This window comes from Lepisma saccharinum, chromosome 29, assembly GCF_977018435.1.
Source record: "Lepisma saccharinum chromosome 29, izLepSacc3.1, whole genome shotgun sequence".
In the NCBI taxonomy this organism is placed as follows: domain Eukaryota; kingdom Metazoa; phylum Arthropoda; class Insecta; order Zygentoma; family Lepismatidae; genus Lepisma; species Lepisma saccharinum.
The window spans coordinates 8472233-8495133 of record NC_139257.1 but is presented as its reverse complement, the minus strand read 5'-3'; the positions used below and the strand labels follow the sequence as shown (position 1 = coordinate 8495133).

At 38.5% G+C, this 22901-nt stretch overlaps 1 protein-coding gene across 1 annotated transcript in view; it reads left to right on the top strand.

Moving 5' to 3' along the window:
- The window catches only part of PAN3 (Poly(A) specific ribonuclease subunit PAN3), a 121008-nt gene that overhangs the window by 75476 nt on the left and 22631 nt on the right, over nucleotides 1–22901 (top strand). Inside the window, exons 10-12 of the mRNA XM_083114831.1 lie at nucleotides 9362–9501; nucleotides 16799–16993; nucleotides 19761–19923. Of these exons, the coding sequence (XP_082970957.1) occupies nucleotides 9362–9501; nucleotides 16799–16993; nucleotides 19761–19923 (498 nt within the window). The remainder of the gene's footprint in view (nucleotides 1–9361; nucleotides 9502–16798; nucleotides 16994–19760; nucleotides 19924–22901) is intronic.

The following is a 22901-nucleotide window of genomic DNA, read 5'->3' as shown; positions in this document are numbered from 1 at the left end:
GGGCGATGAAATAAATGTTAAGAAAAAAGATGGAAGGTCAAGAAAAATGAAAGAAAGATCAAGAAAAAAGTCAAGAATTTGGGATTTGTTATTTTTGGCACCCTGTTATGGAAAAACTAACTTTGCTTGCATGCTTTAAGAACAAACATGTTCGTCGTGTACGACAAATGCTGCAGAAATTATGGGAGATATTTGGTCTAGGAATTAATTTGTGCGGTTGTTACGCACACATTGAAGCTGTAGTTCAAACACAAAATACATAAATACCTTAAGAAAAATATTCTCCATCGTGAGCCACCACTTTCGCCCATCTGTCAGGCAAGTTACGGATTCCGTGGCGAAAGAAGTCCTCATCCTTTGAAGCGATCCAGTCAGAGACCCATTTTTCGATATCTTCTGAAGATGTGAACCGCTGTCCAATCAAATCGTTATTCATGCAATCGAACAAGTAGTAGTCCGAAGGAGCAACGTCTGGTGAATATGGCGGGTGGGGTAAAACTTCCCATCCGACATTTTCTAAATAGGTTTTGACCGATTTTGCGACATGTGGGCGAGCGTTATCATGTTGAAAAATAAGTTTATCATGTCTGTTCTCCCATTCTGGTCGTTTCCTGGCCAGAGCTTGCTTCAAACGCATTAATTGTCGTCGATAACGTTCTCCATTAATAGTTTCACCCGGTTGCAGCAGCTCATAGTACACCACACCTTTCATATCCCACCATATGCTCAGCATAACCTTTGCACAGTGAATATCTCGTTTCGGTTGTGATGGACCTGGTTTACCTGGCTTCACCCAGGCCTTTTTTTGTTTCGGGTTCTCGTAATGGATCCACTTCTCATCGCCAGTAACAATGCGATGCAAAAACCCCTTTCTTTTCTGTCTTTGAAGCAGCAATTCGCAAATGGTTTTTCGTCTTTCAATTCATGTGGAACCCAATTTGACATCTTTTGAATCATTCCCATTTCTTTGAGGCATTTGGAAACTGTTGTTTGATCAACGCCTAATGCTTCTGCAAGTTCTTCCTGCGTTTGACATGAATCCTGATCGAGCAATGCTATTAATTCTTTGTATTCAAATTTTTTGGCTGTCCAGGTCGTTCTTGGTCTTCCAGGCCAAAATCACCACTTCTAAACCGTGCAAACCACATCTGACACGTTCGCTCAGCTAGCGCATGGTCACCATACACTTCCACCACCAAAATACGATGACTTTCGGTAGCACTTTTCTGCATGTTAAAGTAATGAAGCAGAACACCCCGCAAAAACACTTTATCTGGCCCGAACTGCGCCATGTTCAGTTGACTACAAATTGCTGTTGTTGACGCGTCAATCAACTGCTCTATACTATGAATGATGCGGGCTGACAGGAGTTTTCAACGCATGTGTGGATACACGGAACTGTGGGATGATATGCTCGTTATGCCATCTTTTGTCCAGGGGCACAAATTAATTCCTAGACCAAATAATTATTGAGCTTCAAATTGTAGATGGTAGTACATTTTGTTCATCCGATGGTATGTTTTCAACTAGTACGGTCACTTTCCAATTCAATATTTTAAGGCTGATCTACAACAGCCATTTTTCTTGTAGTGGTAACATTGTTGGTATACGCTTGTCAATTGTCGCTGGGACAAAAGACGATCGGGTCTTTTAGTCTTGTACTACGGATCGTGTGTAGGTGTTTGGTGCTGAATAGTACTGTTGTGTGGTAGTTAGAAGACATTAAAGTGAAGTCTGTGTGTAATACAGCCCTGAACAATATTCACGCGTGAAGAACAGCGGATATTCATCAAATTTCAGGTTGCACATGGAAGCACACGTGCACGGCAAATTCACAAGAGCTTACGGGAGGCATGTGGGGACTACGCTTTACCATATTGAACCGTTGCCAGATGGACGAAGGCATTTGGAAGTGGTCGTGAATCAGCCGCAAAAGAACATGGTGGCAGGCATCCGCGCACGGCAACAGATCTGCACCACCTTGATGCACTTGGAAGATTGCTGGAGAATGATCGGCGTTGGACATGTAGTGAATTAGTAAATGAACTGAAGGGATTATCTTTGCACATAGTGTTGGACAAGGTGTTACAGTGACTGCAGACTATTACGTCAGTTACCTTCATGACCATTTGCACCCTACTCTTAGGCACAAAAAAACACATCAATATTGTTCGGGGTGGTATTATACACACACTTCACTTCTTCTAACTACCACACAACACCAAACACCAACACACAATCCGTAGTACAAGACTAAACAAGGTCCGATCATCTTTTGTCCCAGCGACAACTGATAAGTGTATACCAACAGTGTTGCCATTACAAGAAAAATGGCCCTCGTATATGCAATTTTGTACAACGTCTTGTTTGCACAGCTCAAGATGTTGCAGATCTGGTGCATTCACACTTCTGTATGCTCAAACTTGTTCTGAATCGCCCACGCTGGAGCGTACTGCGCTTGTAGTTGAATGTTTAATGTTTGGCAACAGAGCCTAACAAGCAGCACTGTCAACCTAAAACCCATACATGGAAGGAAACCACTCTAGGCAATTACAATTCTAATTCACAATTCCATATATGATTATGTAAGGCTGAAATACAATATATACAGGGTGAACAGAAACTGTAGGGACAAACTTCAGGAGGTGATTCCGGACAGGTAAAAGAACAAAAAAGTTCATTTCAACATATGTCCGGAAACGCATATTTGTTAAGAACGACATCATCATCTCATAACAACACTCACACTGTGCTTTTTTGTGTTGGAGATTGTGTGATTGGAGCTGCGTCGGAGCACCATGGTCCTTTATTCGTACCAGGAACAAGCCGAGATGGTCTTCGTATACGGTCAAGCAGTTGAGAGGTCCGCCAGCATGATGTAAGTCAAGCAACGCTGTTGTGTATCCTGTATGAAAACCGCTACTATTCCTATCACCTGCAACGTGTGCTTGGATTATCCAGCGGATTTTCCTCCAAGGGATCGGTTTTGTCGCTGGTTTTTGCAACAGGCCACCACCATATTGGGATTTCTGTTGTCAGTCCTCTTCAACGATGAAGCGACCTTTGGTAGAGATGGCATCGTCAACCTACACAATCGTCATCTGTGGGCTACAGCCAATCCTCGGGAAATGGTTGAATCGTCTCATCAGCAACGGTTCAGCATCATTGTATGGGCAAGGATTATTGGCTACCACCTACTTTGACCATTTGTTCTTCCACAACACCTTAACGGACGGACATTCCTGGATTTCCTGCAGAACACTCTGCCTCATTTGCTTCAGAATGTGCCTCTGGCAAGCGCCAGCCCACTTTCGCATTATTGTTCGTCAACACCTCAACAACATCTTCCCCAGAAGATGAATCGGATGAGGAGACCCTGTGATATGGCCCGCTCGATCACTGGACTTACCTTGATTTTTACTTGTGGGGGCATTTGAAAAGTGTTGTGTATGCTGAGCCACTTCCTCATGTGCAGACCCTTGAACAGTGTGTCCGTTTAGCCTGTGATGCTATTTGGGTACAGGCTAGAAGATTCGAACGAGTGAGGCAATCCATGATGCGACGTGTGGACGCTTGCATTGCATCCCATGGAGGCCACTTTGAACACCTGTTGTAACATAAATGAAAGCCATGCCATGTTATGTGTACCGGTACTAATTGCTTTATTGCAGACTCACCGTCCATTTCAGGACATATGTTGATATGAACTTTTTTGTTCCTTTACCTGTCAGGAATCACCTCCTGAAGTTTGTCCCTATAGTTTCTGTCACCCGTATGCAATATCTACAGACCAAAGTATAAAATGGATACACATGCTGATGACCTGCCTAAGTAATTACAAATATTGTATCACAGTGCAAGAAGTACGTACGTGTACATCATTGTTCACTTACCGAAAGGGATAATCATTTTCTGCAAAATAATAAAATGCAGTTTTAACATTCAATCGAACATCATTTTAATGTGATAATAATAGTAGAAACATATAGTGTTAGGGTAGGTAGTTTCATCTAATTTATTTTCACATATCACTGTGTATTGCAAGATATACAAAACTGAATTTTCACATTGGAGATGATGACTATGTTCACTTAATTTTCAATGTCACTGCGTCTTTTACTTCACGATCCATATTTGAGACCTATCAATTCTGTACAGCCATCTAGCATTGCCCTCATTGCCACGCAGTGCAGTTTTCAGCACTCATTTCCATGGAATCCATCATGGAGGAAGTGTTATTGTGATCAATTTGTGTTGTTGAAATAAGGCAAATTAAACATCTTCAGCGAATGCAACGTTGAAGATTATTCAGCCTGAAGGGTGCCAATTTTCTGTTATATTAGTTACTTTGTGAGTTGCATAGTGAATCTGCAAACGTACAATGCATTCCCCAGTTTTACATTTTCTCCCATTATACATTCAATTCTCATGGTCCGAGTGGAGCAAAATGCTGTAAACTTTTCCCCCATTTTGAGGTGAGGTGTGACAATTTCGCACCAGGTATGCATTTATTTAAATATCGTCAGAATTGGCGTTGCTACTAAAGAAATCCAAGGATAATTTGAGAGTATGAATTTGTCCTAATGCTGCAAGTGGAAGCAGTTTTTAAAGTTGATTATTAAGCTAGATACCATGTTTAAGAAATATGATGAATAAGTATTTACAGAATCCAGCAGAAATTGACATATCGGCATCGGCAAAAATCCGATATTTAAACCGGTATGATAATACTAGAGTTTTACCTTCTAATGAGTTTTATATTTTAATTTTGTAAAATTTATTGAAAATTAGGTTATGATTCTTCATCATTGTAGTTTTTTTGGTAATAAAATTATTGCAAACTCTCATTCAGATGATCAACCTACATCAAATCAGAAATGAAACAATGCATTGCTGAACCGACTATTCCATGTGACCAGGATCTGCTTTTATATTGGAAATTTAAAAATGAGTATCCAAACCTGAAGCAAAGGGGTGAGAAAATACTTGGGCATACCTGCTGCATCCGTTTTAAGTGTTGTTGGACAGATTTGCTATAAGAGAAGAAGTAGGTTACTTCCAGAAGTGCTTCCAAAACTCATGTTTCTGAAGTTTAATCTGCCAGCATTAAATTTACAACATTAAGAACAGGAATTAATTTTGCATTTCAAAGAACTGCTTGTGTACTAATGTTAAATCTCTTGAGAATCTATGTTGTTCTTAAAGGTTCACGTAACCACTTTTTTTTAGATGCAAATGCACATTCGCATATCTTGAAAATATATATGTATATACGTATGATATGCAATAGAAACGTACATAGCAAATTTATTTTTGTAGTGCTGAAAATAACATCCCATTTCTGTTGAATAATCTTATGTATCGGAATCGGTTAAATATCGGTATCGGTTCCAAAAATTATCGGTGAGTACATCGGCATCGGTAAATTTTCAACTTCTTCACATCCCTAATATATTGCAATGGTTAATGGATGATAGAGACTATGGAAGTGTATGTAAGGGGCATAGCGATATTCTGTATTCAGAAGATAATGATGTGGTGCATCCTGGCATAAGTTATCAGGAAAGCAACAGTGAAGTATCAGCCATTGAAGATGATAATCAAACTCAAGGAAATTTTCATTGGCCATAGTACACTGGACGTGATGATATAACAATGTGGTATATTCACATAATGAATAAAAATTACATTGAGAACCAAAGAAGATGAACTAAATTTGAAAAAAATTGAGGTGTTAGCTTCATGCTAACATGTCGACCATCGGCGTTACTCCGACATAGTCAACCAAAGCAGGGTTAAACACTACAAACTTTCGACAACCCCTAAATATATGCAACCTTGCAACACACTCACAATTGCCTGTTAACTTAACACTATACACAAAATACTATATGAGTAAAGTTGATGTTTTTCGGGCTTCTTCGTCATAGCCAAGATTCCTGAAAAGCTTGTAAACAATTTCCTATGATGATTTTACTTTGATTTGTAATGTCTGTTCGACATGCATGCACACTACCATTACCAACACCTGGTAATGTACTACACATAGGATTCTTGTTCTCAGTTTCACCCCATACTAAATACGAAACCAAATAATCCTTACACAGTACACGGAACACATGAAATGTGCAAAGTGTTGACTGAGTTACTTACAACAAGTGTGGCAGCCCCAAAGGGCCAGGGGGAGGAGGCGACAAGGTAAAACAGTCAAGGCATGTGACCTTGACTAGTGTAATTTCATGCTATTCGATTTAATAGGATGTTTGGCATTCTTAAACCTGAAGGTTCACTGCTGCAGCAACATGTGTACTCCACATGTTCCTGTCTTGGAGAATATTAATCCACTCATGACCATTCACACCAGTTTTCAAGTTGAACAGCATCTGCATCTCCCAACCTGCATGTTTTCCTCCCTTTAGATGCCCCTGAGAAAGAGTCGAAACCTTGGAACTGACTTCTTAATTTCTTTCTTGTCCTTTAGTGTACAGGGCTGTTTTTCACATCCATACAAAACTACAGCCATAATTACTCCTTTGTATATTTTAACATTTAGATTCATTGATACAAAAGAATAGTGTTAAAGTTTATGAATAGAGAAGCAACATAGACTTCCTGAATTAAGTTTGTTTTTAATAGGCCTGAGCCGATGCTGATACTCTTTATCGATTCCCACCGATACCGATACTTGAAAATTACAATAATTAAAATTTCTTCTAAATATCGATCAATATTAGTGTGTATATACAGAGGCTGATCTGTCTGACTCCATCTGAACAAAATGAAAGTGTTGCTTACCTAAGAGAACCCAGCCAGCCACCATTGATCATGCTCGATGTAATGGCCACCTGTGTGATCTATTGCACGACATTGCAGTTTCCACTGCAGCAGACTTCGTTGCAGCTGTACCAGGGTCAAATTGTTCCACTCCTGCTTGCAGGCTTTCCATAGGCCATGCACGGTGCAACACAGACGTGTTGAAAGGCACGGTTTGAGAAGTCCAAAAGCACAAAAATCCATCGGACTTGCAAGACCGGTATTTATTTTGTGTACACTGGTGATAGGACATGTTCTTGGTAATACGCAGCATTGATTTTGTCATTTTTTTTTCAACATGACGAATCGTCAGCTTCCCTCTGTAGCAAAATCCAGTCACAATCATGAAACCTTTGGAGAAACTTTCTTTGCATTGACACACAAAGTGACACCGGTCTTCCAGATCTTCTTTATCACGTGTCTTGTTAGTTTCACAGGTGCCCTCTTTGGATGTGATTTTGTTGGTGATGTGGGCTGTGGAGGCGGCTGCGGTGCATTTCGTTTAATTATGAGGGTCGATCAGATTGCTCCGACCCTAACATAGAAAGAGCGGCAATAGGGTTTCAATTTTTTTTTAATTTTTCAACATACTCCTCTGCAACTCCAATGCACTTCTCCCATCGGTGCTCCAACGCGTGGATACCTTGCAAAAAAAAATCTTCCGACTGGTCCTCCAACCATGAGTCCACAGCCCTTATCACCTCAGAATCATCAGAAAACTTTTGCCCACGAATGTCATTCTTCAAATGTTTGAACAAATGAAAATCACTGGGGACCAAATCTGGGGAATAGGGTGGGTGTGGCAGCAATTCGAACGATGCATCTGCGATAGCGGCCTTCGCAATGCGTGAGGTGTGGACAGGTGCATTGTCCTGGTGAAGGAGCACACCACGGGTCAACATCCCATGCCTCTTTTTCTTGATGGAATCACGTAATTTCTTGATTAGGTCACTGTAGTATGTGCCAGTGATGGTTTGGCCTCTTTGTAGATAGTCCACAAGAAGGACACCCTTGCAGTCCCAGAAAATTGAGGCCATCACCTTCTTGATTGACGTTTGCACCTTGATCTTCTTCGTTGGTGGAGAATGTGGGTGTTTCCACTCCATGCTTTGTGATTTTGTTTCTGGGTCGAAGTGATGGACCCATGTTTCATCCAAAGTTACAAATCGGGCAAGGAAATTGTCTATATCAGCACGAAAGTTGTCAAGAAGTTCTTGACTGACTCGGGTGCGCTTCTGATCTGGGGTGAGGTTTCGAGGGACCCATCTTGCAGCAATTTTTTTCATTTGCAATTCCTGGATTAATTATGTTTTGCACAGTGCCATATGACAGGCCACACATCTCTGCAACATGACGGATAGTGACTCGACGATCCTTCAGCACGATATTGTGGACTTTGTTAATGTTTTCGGTCGTCATGACAGTTTTTGGTGCTCCACCTGTATGTTCATCCTCACACGACTCTCTCCCACAATTAAACTCACGACACCATCTCTTCACCATACTGTATGAAGGAGCACTGTCCCCTAATGTATCCACCAAGTCCTCATGAATTTTGGATACCGTCAACTTCTTCTTCACAAAATATTTGATCACCGCTCTCACCTCAGTTTTCTCCATTCTGCCACATTGACACAACTTCACTCAGTTAAACCCCTGTAAATAGAAACCTGTACGTTACTTAGACTTTCAATTCAGATTGAAAGGATATAAAGGATCACTAAAAAATAAAAAAATAAAAAATCAATCGTAACGTCATTCCTTCTATGTTAGGGACGGAGCAATCTGATTGCCCCTCGTATATGACTAACAGTGGCCCGTCTTAACACCAGTCCATTGTTCCGACTCTGCTCATCGTGTGTGTGCAGTTGGGTGTTCTGTGCAAACTGGTTTGCTAGGTGGTGCTGTCTGGATGGAGACTGATCAGCCTCTGTATTTTACCCCAATTATATGCATCAATGTACAATACATTTTGCTTTAGAATATTCAAGAATTACATCAGAATGTTAAAAATAGATGTTATGTAATCAAAACAAATACAGTTTTTCGTGGAAAATAACAAGGAAGTTTGAGTTTTGCATAACTTCCAGCATAATTAGACTGCGAAAGTGTTGTGCGGCATTCTTACAGACCCCGTGAAAGACCAAAATGCCGCAAAAGTATCGGCTGGAATCGGTAGATGAATTCCAACTGATACTTTCCGATACTGATACCACTGATATCGGCCGATGTATCTGTATTGGCTCGGCTCTAGTTTTTAATTTTCTCTTTAATAACATTTTCATTTGTTAATATTACTCATAAGTATTTGAATTTGGAAACTGATTCAAATGAATTTTATAATTGTTGTCAATAAATATCCATATTTTCAACACTGCCCAGACATAATCACAATATGGATACGAAATTGTGTACTTGTTAATATTTCTGGGAGTTGATTGGCATTTTGGCAGTGTTTCTTTTCTATTGCTATTCAGTGTTGAGATTACTGAGCTATGGTCAGAGTTTAATTGAAGTTTGTGTTCATAGCAGATCATGTGTTTTTCAGCAAGAAGATTTAACAGCTCTTGGGAGATTGGTCCTGGCACTAGCATGCAAGTCTCTCCTAGCAGTCCAGCGAGAAAATTTGCAGACTTCCCTTGACCTTGTAGCTAGGAGCTACTCAACAGACCTTCGAAATCTCATTTTGTAAGTAATTTTTATCATCATCATCAATAGCACAACCACCTTCACATTGAGTTCTTGATTTACACAAAATTTCCACATTGATTTTTCCTTCCACTTATTGTATGAGAACTGTAAGAGATTTTAGCCGGACCCTGTGGCCGAGTGGTTAGCACATCGCGCTGCAACGCCAATGGTTTGTGAATGTCCATTCATCAATTTCATCACTCATCCCCATCTTCGCAAATTAGGCAAGAGGCACTAAACGCGAAGTAAAATAAATGAAATCAATCAATGTAAGAGATTTTACATTGCATGCTTTGCATCCTCGTCCATTGAGATATTTTTGGTACCTTTGATTACTCCAAACAGAAACATTTAAAGTTTAACTTTTAGTCACCTGGAGGTCGAAATTTCAACTGCCACATGTGAACCCCTTAATACGGATGGTTGATATTTTATCCAGCAGCAATTAGCATGCAATTTCCCAAAAACTACACACGATATTTCAGTTCTCTTTTTTTTATCTTTAGTACACATATGAAGATAGGACACTCGAATTACAAAGCATTGTTACTACTATTAACTTTTGTTTCCCTTTGGTACCACCATATTATTATGGGATAGATTTCTAAAAGTGGCTATAACTTGTAAACTGCTGCATCTTTTTGAAAAACTAAATTCTACCAAAGTAAAAAGCAACATGTTGAACAAGATCCAACAATTAAGGATTCAGGGGGGATGCGGGGGCAAAGGCCCAATTGTTGAAATTTGCCCAGACCATGTGTTAGTACATGGCAGCAATTAACGCATTATTTCTTGAAAACTATACACTGTGTTTCAGTTCTGTCTTTTTTGTTCATCAGTTTACGTATAAAGGTATTATCATTAGTTTACGTATATAGGTATTATATACTGAAATTGCAAAACAATACATCCATTGTTACTTTTATTAACAATAGGCCTGTTTTTCCCTTTTGTAACTGTAAGATAAATTGAAGATAAAAGGCTATAACTGCTGAACTACTATCTTTTTGAACAATTTCAATTTAAATGCAAGAATTAGTAAAAACCAACATTTTATGTAACATCCAAAAGTTAAGGGTCCAGAGGGAAAGCGGGGCCCCAAAGCTCGAAATTTTCCGTAATCATGCAAAATTTCCAAACCCCGTAATTTCAGTTCTTTTTTTTTTCCTCTCAAAGTTGCGACACATGCATTACATATCATATCCTCATAGAGTGGTCTTTCGTCGTGCTTCCCTCCAAATTTGGTCCATCCAGCGTTCATAGGGCCGATTCTAGATGTGAAATTCGAGACATTGTCCCGAAGCTGCCAACACTGCAGCTCTATATAAGGTTATTATATTTTTATTCAAGAAGTACCAGTCTGATTTCAACGAAACTTTGCACGATTGTAGGATTGTATCACCCCTACATACTACATTTTTATCTTTCATTTTGGTCTATGTAGGGGCTACAGGGGCCAATTTTTTTAAAAAGAAATTCAACTTTCTTCTTCTTCTTCTTCATTTAACACTAATTATTGGGAGGCACAATGTATACATTTTTCCTCTGCTAATAGGCCTGTCTCTAAGAAAGAAAACAAAACAAATTTCATCTGTCTATGACAACTAGTTCTTGAATTACGATTTCTTTGTACTTCGCAACAAGTTTGAAAAGCATGGGCTTAAAATTGCACTGCCGTGAATGAGAATACAGCCACGCAAGAGGTCCGTTGGCTAAAGGTTAAATAATGACTCAACTGAGTGAATTTTACTTTCAAACTGTAAATTTTGTTTCACCTAGCAACCCTGTAAGCCAATGAAGGAGTATAAGCTACTGTTGGGTTAAAAATTATAATAGAGTTTAGAGTCCAATTAAAAATTGACCAGTAGACCTACTTAAAAACGAGTTGCATCAAAATTTAGCTTATTCAGTTCTGCTTTAATCTATGCTAACAATGTTTTTTCATGTATGCCTTCTATTTTTTATTGTCATGAGAATAAAAAAGATGTTTTTTTATTTTTGCAAACCTTCGCTTTCTTTGAAATTCTATAAATAAGGATCGGGTGGTCCGATCATGAAGTTTTGTTCGATGCAGGCAGAAAGGTTTTAAACACAACTCTTAATTTTTAGATTTTTAAAATTTGTGAAAAAACCGTTCTTATTAATTTTGTGAAACAACTTTTTCTTAGTATTGGGTAGTCCTACAAATGCAATATTGGTCTTGTTTTTAAGCTCTTTGCATCTGTTTTTAAATTCCATTATCATTGTCAATCCACATTGCAAAACCGATATTATACAGATTTTTATTCAGCGTAGTAAAGATGTAATTTGAACGTGGCAACACGTGCATGCACTGACTCGCAGTGCCAACCTGCAGTTTCCACGGTTCAATGGACATCACTGTGTGCGCAAATGATATATTGCTATGGGGTGAGATTGAAAAGGCTTTTCTGAAATTAATCTCAAATTGAAATGTACTGTGAATTGGGGAACATCCATTTGTAGTTGATGTGGGAACCCTATAGAAGTGCCCATTTTAGTTGCAGTGGAAATATTCAGCAGAAGAAAGTAAAGTTAAATTGTGGGGGGGGGGGGAGAACAAGTAGATGTGTGTATTTACGAGGGCAAATTGAAAAGTCTTTGCCCCAATTTTATTACTGCCGAAATAATAAACATGCAGGGAAATAAAAATATAGGAATTGTTCTATTATGACAATAAAAATAATACATTGTCATAACAACATATGAAAATGGTTAGGCTAAGTTCAAAGTTCCACATTTGTGCAGTATCTATAATAATTTAGTCATATGATTACTCAAAATTTATTCATATAATGCAATTAAATGTCCGAAATTACTATTTAAACTAATTTTATTAAATATGATGTTTAAAAAAGCCAATTTGTATATAATGACAAAATTATCAAATTGTGCAATATTTTGAATTCATATTCATAACAGTTATTTTTGACTGATAAAATGAAAAACAAATATTTTAAATCATGTGTGTTCTTTCAGACAAGAAAGATATGATACATTCAAATTTATAATTAAATTTATTGAAATTATGTACATTTTCATTGGCATCAAGGTTTATATACAAAGGTCAACTCTTTAAAATTGTTCAATGTATAATATGATGTCATACTTGGTATTTTGTATCAACATTCAAATAATGGTAATTGTAATCATTAGATAAGTATATTGTGATATACATAGTACAATAGCTGTAACAGAGCAAATATGTACATTTACTACACAAACATTCAAGCTGTTAAGCACTTATGGACAAAAATATAAAATAAAAACAATTGAAGATAACTCATACTAAAAAATCTGGCTTGAACTAGTTGCTCTAATACTAGTTGTCTGTGACTTTAGAGGATCTCATGATGGATGGAAGATAAGAAAAAAATGTGGCTATTGGTGAAGGATTGATATTTGTATAAATCTGGATATTTTGAAAGATTATACTTTGCAAGTTAATCTTTAATAGTTTTTTTAAACTATATAGAGACATTTTGTTCACAACAGAATCTTGAAAATGCTTTTATAATGGCATAATCTTTAAAAAAGGTTTGTAACTTGTGAAAAGTGCCAAGTTTAAAAATTGGAAGCAGGAAATTATTTTCTGCTTGCATCTGCATTATCAAGCTAGTACATGAATAATGCATTACCTCAATTCAATGTTTTGAGAAATAAGACAAAGTGAGAGAAGTATCTTCTGCATTTTGGATGTGAATTAACCATATGTGGAGTTTTAAAAATGGAAAAATGGAAGCCATCTTGTAAACCTGGTTGAAGAAATTGACACATTGAGTATACTCAGATGTAGAACTGATGCATGCCAAATATTAAGAAAAAGACTTACTCTACCTCATATGTTCTTGTAGACAAATGCATAATTTGATGCTCTTGTAACTTTTGTTATTTCTAGTGTTTTATCAATATAATAATTATAAAATATTTATTATTGTTTGAACTAAACACTATTCATCATATGTAAGCTGGTATTCCTTTTCAACATATATCCGTAGCTTCCTACTGTGCTTGTGCTTGATTTGAACTCTGACAGGTATATATATAAAATGATGCGCCAATCAAGACTTCATATTTAACCGAGGACATTTATCAAAGTGATTGATTAGTGAGATAAATTAGACTGAATCGTCTTCTCGATATTTAGTCTCACTTTCTTCTCATTTCATCACGTTCCATCGTTATACTATGTACCTTGCACTATTTTTCCACATAGTACACAGGGGTTCAGGCATTTCTCCCACCACTAGTTCGCATATGCTGCTGTAGAAGAATTCGGCTGGTTGATTGTGGAACCACCACCGGATAGCGGTCTTCGCTTCATCCTCGCAAATGAACCTCTGTCCTGCCAGGAACTTCTTCAGTGGACTGAACACATGGAAATCACTGGGGGCAATCTGGACTATACTGTGCATGCTCCAGAATCTCCCATTCAAATGACTGAAGACTGTCGATGGTCCTGTTTTTCATATGAGGCCTGGCGCTATCGTGGAGGATAAACACATTTGCCATTTTCAAACTCACAACACCACCACCGCACACTTTTCAAAACGAGACAATCGTCCCCATACGTCTGCTGCATTTCCCATGGATCTTGATGGGCGTTCTTCCTTTGCTCCATAGAAAACGAATAACACTTTGCTGCTCATGCAACGTGGACCTGTTGAGTACTACAGCCATTTTTGCAAACTGACAGTAGCGCTGTGCCGCGGAGCAGCAATGCTGGGCCGTTCCAAGAAAAGTCTATTGCATTGAATGTATATCTTGGTTTCTTAATCAAACTAATATTTCTGCTGAAAGAAAGTTAGGGGCAAGGACTTTTCGATTTGCCCTCATGCTATGTTTATTTTCTATTTGGATTGGAAATATTTTACTTGTGTAAATATGCAGATCTTCTGTGCCACTTGAGTCTAGATATTGTCTGTGTGTATGAGATGGTGAATCCAAGGGGTTGATGTGTGTTAAATCGTCCCACTTGACCTGTATTAAAATTTGATGTTTGATTACATGTGTAATAGTTAATAATTCAAATAATATGTGAGTTATTACAAAAGTTGCAATTAGCATAAATCAGTTTAATGGCTATGTTTGTGAAATTAAAAAGTATCTTTCTTTGTGGATAATTTAGGTTTGACATTCCTGTATTATAATGTTTACTAACTTTTTCCATCAGAAGTAGTTGTTCAATTAGAAATTACTATTTATTGGTTTGAGACCATTACTTACTTTTCAGTTATCTGATGATTCTTGTGTTGTTTTTATTAGTCAGTTAATAAAGAAATTTGTTAGCACTGTCCACAATATAGCACTGTTTGAGTAATCATCATTTTATGCAGTTTCCTGCCTCTGGCTGGGTCGTCATAGAAGTCAAGCCTCTCCATTTTTCCTGGTCTTTCACCACACCACGGTGTTCTTCTTCTCCAAACACTCTCCACTATCTGAGCTTTCCACCAACATCTTGGTCTCCCCCTTGGTCTTATTCCCACTCCTTGTGCATTGTAAGCTCTTACTGGTAGTATTTCTGTATCCATCCTCTTCATGTGTCCAAACCATCTCATCTGTGCCTGATCTATTATGTCCTGAAGCTTCACCACACCCACTGTCTGTCATATCTCCTCATTCCTTATTCTATCCCTTCTAGTCTCCCCCATATACTCCTTAAAAATTTCATCTCCACTGCCTGCATCTTTCTTTTGTCTCTATCTGTTATTGTCCAAGTCTGCTCCGTACGTAATTATTGGCACATAGTATGGGTTGTATATTATCTTGCATTTCATAGGCACATCCATGTTCCATACGTATTAATCTTCGAACGCTTTGATATAGTCCACCATCCATTTGTCCTCTTCTGTTTACCTTCTCATCTATTCTTCCACTTCTCTCAATTATGTTTCCTAGATATTTGAAGCTCTCCAGTACCCTCAACTCTTCCGTGTTCATCTTTATTCATGGTTCATGTCTGGCTCTGTTTCTTGTTGTTATTAGCACCTCACTCTTTTCTGCACTGAATTTTATTCCTGCTCTTCTGATTTCCTCATTCCAACTATCAAGCTGTCTCATATTACTAAGTCATCAACGAACAACAGAGCCTTCATCTCCTATCTTCTTCCCTACCTCTTCATTAATTGCATCCATTGTAATGTGAAGAGCAGTGGGGAAAGAAATCTTCCCTGTTTTAGTCCATTACTTATACTGAACCACTCTGTTCTTCCCACTGGTGTCGTCAGACAGCTCTGATTGGCCTTGTATGTGCTCTTCACTCTACGCACTATCTCTTCCTCAACCCTTTCTCTCTTAGAGCCTTCCAAAGCTTTGTTCTGTCCATGCTGTCGTGTGCCTTTTCTATATCTAGAAATGCTATAATCAAAACATTTCCATACTCGTAGTGCCTTTCCTGTATTTGCCTTATGGTGAATATCAGATCTACTGTTGATCTGCCTTTTCTAAATCCATACTGTTCCTCTCTCATGTTCAGCTCTGTCGCTTCCCTTATTCTTTTCTCATACACCTTTGCTGAGTGGTACATTAGTGTTATTCCTCTGTAGTTTTTACATTGCTTTCTGTCACCCTTCTTGAAAATGGGAACTATTAGTCCCGTTGTCTAATCTCTTGGCCCTTCTCTCTCTTGTGACACTTTTTCAATACACTGTATAGCCACTGCACAAAAATCACTCTAGCTCCTTGTATCATTTCCACTGGCACTTTATCACCTCCAGGTGCTGTACCTCTCTTCATTCTCCTCAGTGCTTTCTCCATATGAGATTCATTGTGAGTAATATGACAAAAAATAGGATATTGGATCCATGAAAATATGGTAAAATATTGTACTGGCCAGCAAAAGAAAGAAAGTCTTGTACTCCATTTAATATCATATCCTTTCCATTAATTTATTTGCAATCTCTTGCATCTATTTAGAGCAACTTCAGTTCAGTTTCCAGCAAGAGTACATGCCTTTCTTGGTTTATGCTTCTATTACAAACACAAGAAATTCCAAACCATAATATTCAGGAAACAGTTCATTTACTAAAAATTGACCAGCCCTGCATTACAAATACCAACATTTTGTTAAATTTAGTTAAATAGGGACACCGAATATGCACTATCCATGAGATGTCTCATTTCAAAACTTAACTGCATCTGATGGTTATGACTTGAACAATATTGAGAGTGAAATATCAGAAAAGCAAAATCGTTTGTGCAAAACTAACCACACCAAACCTGTAAAGGGATTCTATCTATGAATATAAATGAATAGCTTTTCTGTTATTTCTTCCAGGTACCTCCTCTCTGGCACTCAGAGAGCCAGGAGTGTCACAGATCTCATGCCGATGATTGGAGCAAGGTTCTACACCCAGTTAGATTCAATCCAACTGCGAGGAGACGTGCTAGAAAACGAACTTGAAAAGGAGATGGAGAATGGACGCCTCTGCCGGCTGCTTGTGAAACTCGGAACAATTAATGAGCGTCCTGAGTAAGTGCTTTGGCTTCTTTTGACATATCTTCACCTCATTGTAGCAACTGGGGAATTTTAGTGCAAGTATTAATAGCTATCCAGTAGGCATTTCATTCTACCATTAAGATGTATGTACTTTTATCTATCAAGTTTATTGTTTCTTTTTTTTGAAAGGGGGGGGGGGGGTAGAGGCTATACTGAACTCAGCTCCAACTGGCGGCTGGGAAACAGCGAATCAGTGATCAGTTGAATTTTCTTCGACTGAGATCGAGGATTTTCGAGTCACAAGGTACCGAACCTTGTTCACGTGATGAAACAAATGAGTGTTTGGTATATACCACAAGTTGCCAAACATACTGATAAGTGAGAAAGAGTTTTCTCGGTCAGCACCAGAAATCAGCGGGGTCAACTGCACACGTGGTTCTGCACGACGAAGTTTCCGGAAGGACTACCTACAGGTCGAAATGCAGGCGGACACAGAGTCATATAAAGACAACTGGCAAAAACAGAAGTACGCTTGGCAACGTTGCTTCGGGAAAGTGATGTGATCCATTAGCTTTTTCTTCGCAGCTGAGTGTTGACACCCATCGGACCACACACCCTAGAAAATGATTGGGGGACAGGATGTGCCAGAAATAGCCATGAAGGTCAACCGCCAGTTGGAGCTGCGATCAGTTTAACAATCATGTCATGAACATCAGTCCTGCGTCCTGTATTTAAACTCTAATGCTACTTAACTAACCACCAAATTCCCAGTGGTAAAGGTCCCTTTGACATGGAAAGGCAAAGATCCAGGTTCTATCCCTTGTTGAACCTCAAATTTACACTAACTTTTCCATAAGTTAATATTATTCATGATGTTGTGGAAAGTTATTATCTTTATAGGCGCTGGATATTGGTTCTTGAAATTAGGTAATTTCAAATGTAATATTTAAATAACTTTAAGGTTTGTCTTTTTATTTTCATGTTTAGGTTGATTTTTCTGCAAGTAAGATCATATTTTTTTCAGCATAGAAACATCGTGGAATTCCTTTTTGTCAGAGCAAGGATTACAAGTAGGGCTGAGCCGATACCGATCGGCCAATACCAGTGGTATCGGTATCTGTAAGTATCAGTTGAAATTTCTTCATGGATACCAATGACCTTCCGTGGCTAGGAGAGCAGCGAGAGAATCAACTCATTTATCAAGATTTATCCTTTTTCAAAGGTTCGTTCACCCAACATAGGAATTCCATGTAGATTTCCGAGAAAAGCTGTACGCTCCAGGGAAGCAGATTACAAGATCAAAGGTGGGATGAAAGTGCTGCACCTGCCTGGTGGAAGAAACCATTTATTGCCAATTCTTGCCTGCAAACTCGTGGGGTAAGAACGTGGACGTTTTCGAAACCAACATTACCATGCTGGACTTATTCCGGAGTTCTTGGGAAAGGGATGAATGTCACTGTGTGGAGGGAGGGACGGTTGTGGCTTCTTATCCTTCCGTGTAAGCCTTTTGTGTGACTGCTGACCGATACCGACACTGCACTCTAGCGAGTTGTTTTTCAACAGGGCATAAACAGAGCTGGCCAAAAGAGCATTATTATACAAGGGCCATTTTGCTTGTAGTGGCAACATGTATGAGAAAGAGAGATGAAAGAAGATACATACCTGGAATAATTTACAATCCTTCCATGAAATGTCCTGCTGCTGCCTGAACACATTTCCAAACATCTAGCAGTTCTTGGATGCCATTGATAGTTCCCGTTCGTGTCAGCGTGCACAGAGATCACCCTGTGGCCGAGATTATGCTCGGGACGTCTGGAAAGCATCTCCTCCTTGGCGGTTCCTTCATCTTGGGAAACAAATCAAAGTCGCAGGGACTCATGTCAGGAGAATAAGGTGGGTGCTCCAACAATTCCCAACCCCGTTGTTGCATTCACTACATGTCCAACGCCGATCATTCTCCAGCAATCTGCAAAGTGCATCAAGGTGGTGTGGATCTGTTGCAGTGCGAGGATGCCCGCCACCATGTTCTTTCATGGCTTATTCACGACCACTTTCAAATGCCTTGGTCCATCTGGCAACGGTTGAATTTGTTGAGGGTGGTATTATACACATACTTCACTTTAACGTCTTCTAACTTCCACACAACAGTACTATTCAGCACCAAACACCTACACACGATCCGTAGTACAAGACTAAACAAGACCGGATCATCTTTTGTCCCAGCGACAACTGACAAACGTATACCAACAGTGTTGCCACTACAAGACAAATATCCCTCGTATATCTGTATTTGTACATATTTTTACGTCATTTTCCTCCGTCTCCAGGTTAACCCAAACAACATGAAATTGAAGCAGGGACACTTAAAATAATCCACCGATTTTTTGGTGTAACTGCAACACTTTATAAAGGCTTGCAACATTTAAAAAATGTATTTTTCTTTTTTCTGCATCTTCTGGGTCTAGAAAGAAGTTCACATAAGAATGTCACTAGACATTTCAAAGTGCTATGAGTACATGAGAATAATTTGGGAGTTAGGTAATTGCATTATTAGAATGTGATGTGATGAGTTGTCATGACTCAGTAACTAGCCTTTTTTTATTTCAAACTGGAATTATACAGACATCGGTATTGGTTGGAATCGGTTAGGGTATCGGTATCGACTGATGGTGGTATCGTCTCAGCCCTAATTACAATTGTTACAAGTTAAAGACCTTGATTGAGCACAGAGCATAAAGCCATGCTTTCGTGGAAGGTATTTCAGAGAATGTTTATTGCTAATAAGGTAACTTTCTTTCAGATTAAATCTTGATCCTACTTGGGCTGAAACTGGTGATCGTTACATGCTGAAGCTGTTCAGAGATTACGTTTTCCACCAAGTAACAGAAGATGGAAGACCGTGGTTAGATATGGCCCATGTGGTGAACTGTCTGAACAAGCTTGATGTTGGAGCACCGGATAAAGTAAGTTTTCTTCCTTAAAATTACAGGGTCGTTTATTTTTATATTTATGTAATAGTTAAGTTGTGTCAACTTTCGTGGTCAAGCGTGTTGGGTATTACACCACTCTTTGACAAAGGTTCCGGGTTTCAGTTGTTCTTTCTTTCTTTTTCATTGTTGAGATTCTACCAAAGTGTCAAAAGTTCAACATAAAATTAACAAATATTCAATATAATTTTGAAGTTTGCTTAATATTCAGAAGTTTGATTACTGAAACAAGGTAATGCAAATCTTATAAAAAGTTCATAAGAATTGCAGCAGCTTATCCTTTTTTTTTTTTACTACATTCACAACAATACCATGTGTTGCAGAAATAATTGAGGGCTACAAAAATTTATTTCAAGTAAACTATTGAACTTACGTTAATGAAACCAGTCCAGAACGATCGAGGAACACAAATAGTTTGTGCGTGTATGTTTTGTTAAGCTGAGAGTTCATATCCATGTCGTCAGGCAACACTCAAATCACCCATATCCCACACAGTGTCTTGTGCAATGTTTTCGTCCCGAAGATCACTGGACCTTACACCGCGTGACTTCTTGTTGTGGGATTTCATCGAGCTGGGCTCTCCGGATTTCACCAGTGGACAGGCTGGTCCACTGCTGATGCACGCTTCGGCGTTCCGTGTTTCACCGGTGTGCACCAAAGCTTTCACCAGGTTAAACCATGATGTCATCAATTTATACCAGCCTCAAGAGCTGGTGTGGCTTGTGAATCAAAATGGCATCGTCTGCACTGAAGCTTGTTCTGATTCGTGATATGCATCCTGTAGGTAATAGTACGGAATGACACGCCGATTTTGTTGCACGGAGGGCAAATAAACTGGATGCAGGCATAAACTGTCGATATTTTAAATACTAATGCTCCTTCACTTGCAGTATGCATCAAAACATGCGTCCATCTTGTGCTGCAACATGCAATCAAGCATCCATTTGCAAAATTTGATATCTTTACAAAAGAATACCACTTAAATTTGTACTGCACATGCAAAATAAGATGTCGTTAAGTCAAAATATATAATACGCTAATCTAGAGGTTGCATCAGATTGTTAAAATGCGTTTCAGAAAACAAAAACCTCCATATTGATCTGTTCCTTGTAACCTCCGCCCCCCATTTGTGCACCCTATATTTCATGCTGGTGCAGTTCACCAGTGCAGTTATGGGCACTCGCAATACAAGCAAGTGCCCATAACTTTTCATTCTACATATACACTCATTTCTTCAAGTAGAAGACATGTCAAAGATAATGCTAGATTACTAGGATGATATGAAAGCAATATAACCATATAACTGGGGACATACAAAACAAGTAAGCACCTTCTCCACATGCAACCACAGTAACCGTGTTTCTTTTTTGAAGGGGTCCTGGCTTTGATACTTGGAGACACATGATGGTTCCGACCCTATTGTAAACTCCATGTCCAGTCCTGATTAACCTATTTGCATATAAAGTGGACTTAAAACAAACAAGTAGAGAACTGAGCATTTTGTGTGCATATTCATTATACACATTAACCCTTAAAGGACGGGCCATGACATGGGTGTCACAGCATGTATTTCCCTTATGGACGGCTTCTGGGTGTCACAAGCAGCTTTCTCTCGTAGTATGTTACTTTTTTAACATACTGTAACTTACATAATGTTCGGAGATACATGTTTTGAGTTCTGCATGTGTCTAGAGGTATGTAATTAACAGTTAGTAAATTTGAATTTCATCTTTACTATTGGGGGGGGGGGAGTCCGAAAAATTGTGATTTTTTTTCGGTTTATTTTCATTAGTTTCAAAAACATTGCTTCTTTCTCAATTTTGGTGTTTCAAAACACACTTTTGGGAATAGAAGTACAATATTCCGACATTCCTGATGCCAAAAGTATGGGTGGCGCAGCGGCAGAGGGAAGGGGAGGAAGGGGGAGATTTGGAGATTCACTTCCTGTCATAGCCTGCCTGGGGGATCGATGAATTTCAAATTTTGTGTAAAAATATAGTTAATTTTCCTTTTCTTCTTCTTCTAAGTGATTATGGATTTTTTTTCACATCATAATTATAGCCCAAAGTATACTGAACAAAACGAGGTATTATTTGCACCTCTAATGTTCTTAGTCCCGGAACTGTAAAATTTCATTTAGAAGCCTGCAGAATTTCAAATTTCCTGCTGAAAACACACTCGGCGTTAGAGCAAATACCTGGAAAATCAGCCTCAGCATCTATGGGTTAAAAAAGAAAAGGATGTTGTGTGAGGTACAAGCTATATCATGCAAAACTATGAAGCATACAGGGCACCAGATTGGATCTTGTTGGAGACATGTGAAAAAGACTTATGTCATCTAAAAATTTAAGGTTATGGAAATTAAATTTTCAATACAGTTGTGTTTCATATGATTTGACAATGTGATGGACAGGAATAATAATAAATAAAGTGCTGTTTTGTATCAGTGCATTACGGAGAATGGAAGTAGAAACTGGAGTCACTATTAATCACATCGACCTGCCTTTTTTTTATATGGGTTCAGACATTTTCATGGGAAAAGTCAGTATAAAAAAGTAAGTTGGCTAATACATACTGAATAGTAACTCGAAAAAAGACAAGAAAACTTTCCAACATTGACGTAATGTGTGGTAATTTTTTAGATATTTTAGATAAAACCAGGTTGGCTCCTCACCGGGACTTCCTTGAATTCCTGGAATTCGGCATAAATTATTAGCTCCGGGAATCATGCGTGAATTTTGCGTGACTTTTTCTCCGTAGACATGAAAAACTGCAACTTTTATTAATTCGAATCTCATTGAATTTATAAATACCTGATGCAAGTTTTTTTTTAATTTAGCTTTAATTTTTATCAAGGAAGGAAAAGAAAGCTGCGTTGAAAATATACATTATCTCTAAATCCGTTTACTTTGTTGATTTGATTTGCTTTATTTTACTTCACTTTTTGTGTCACT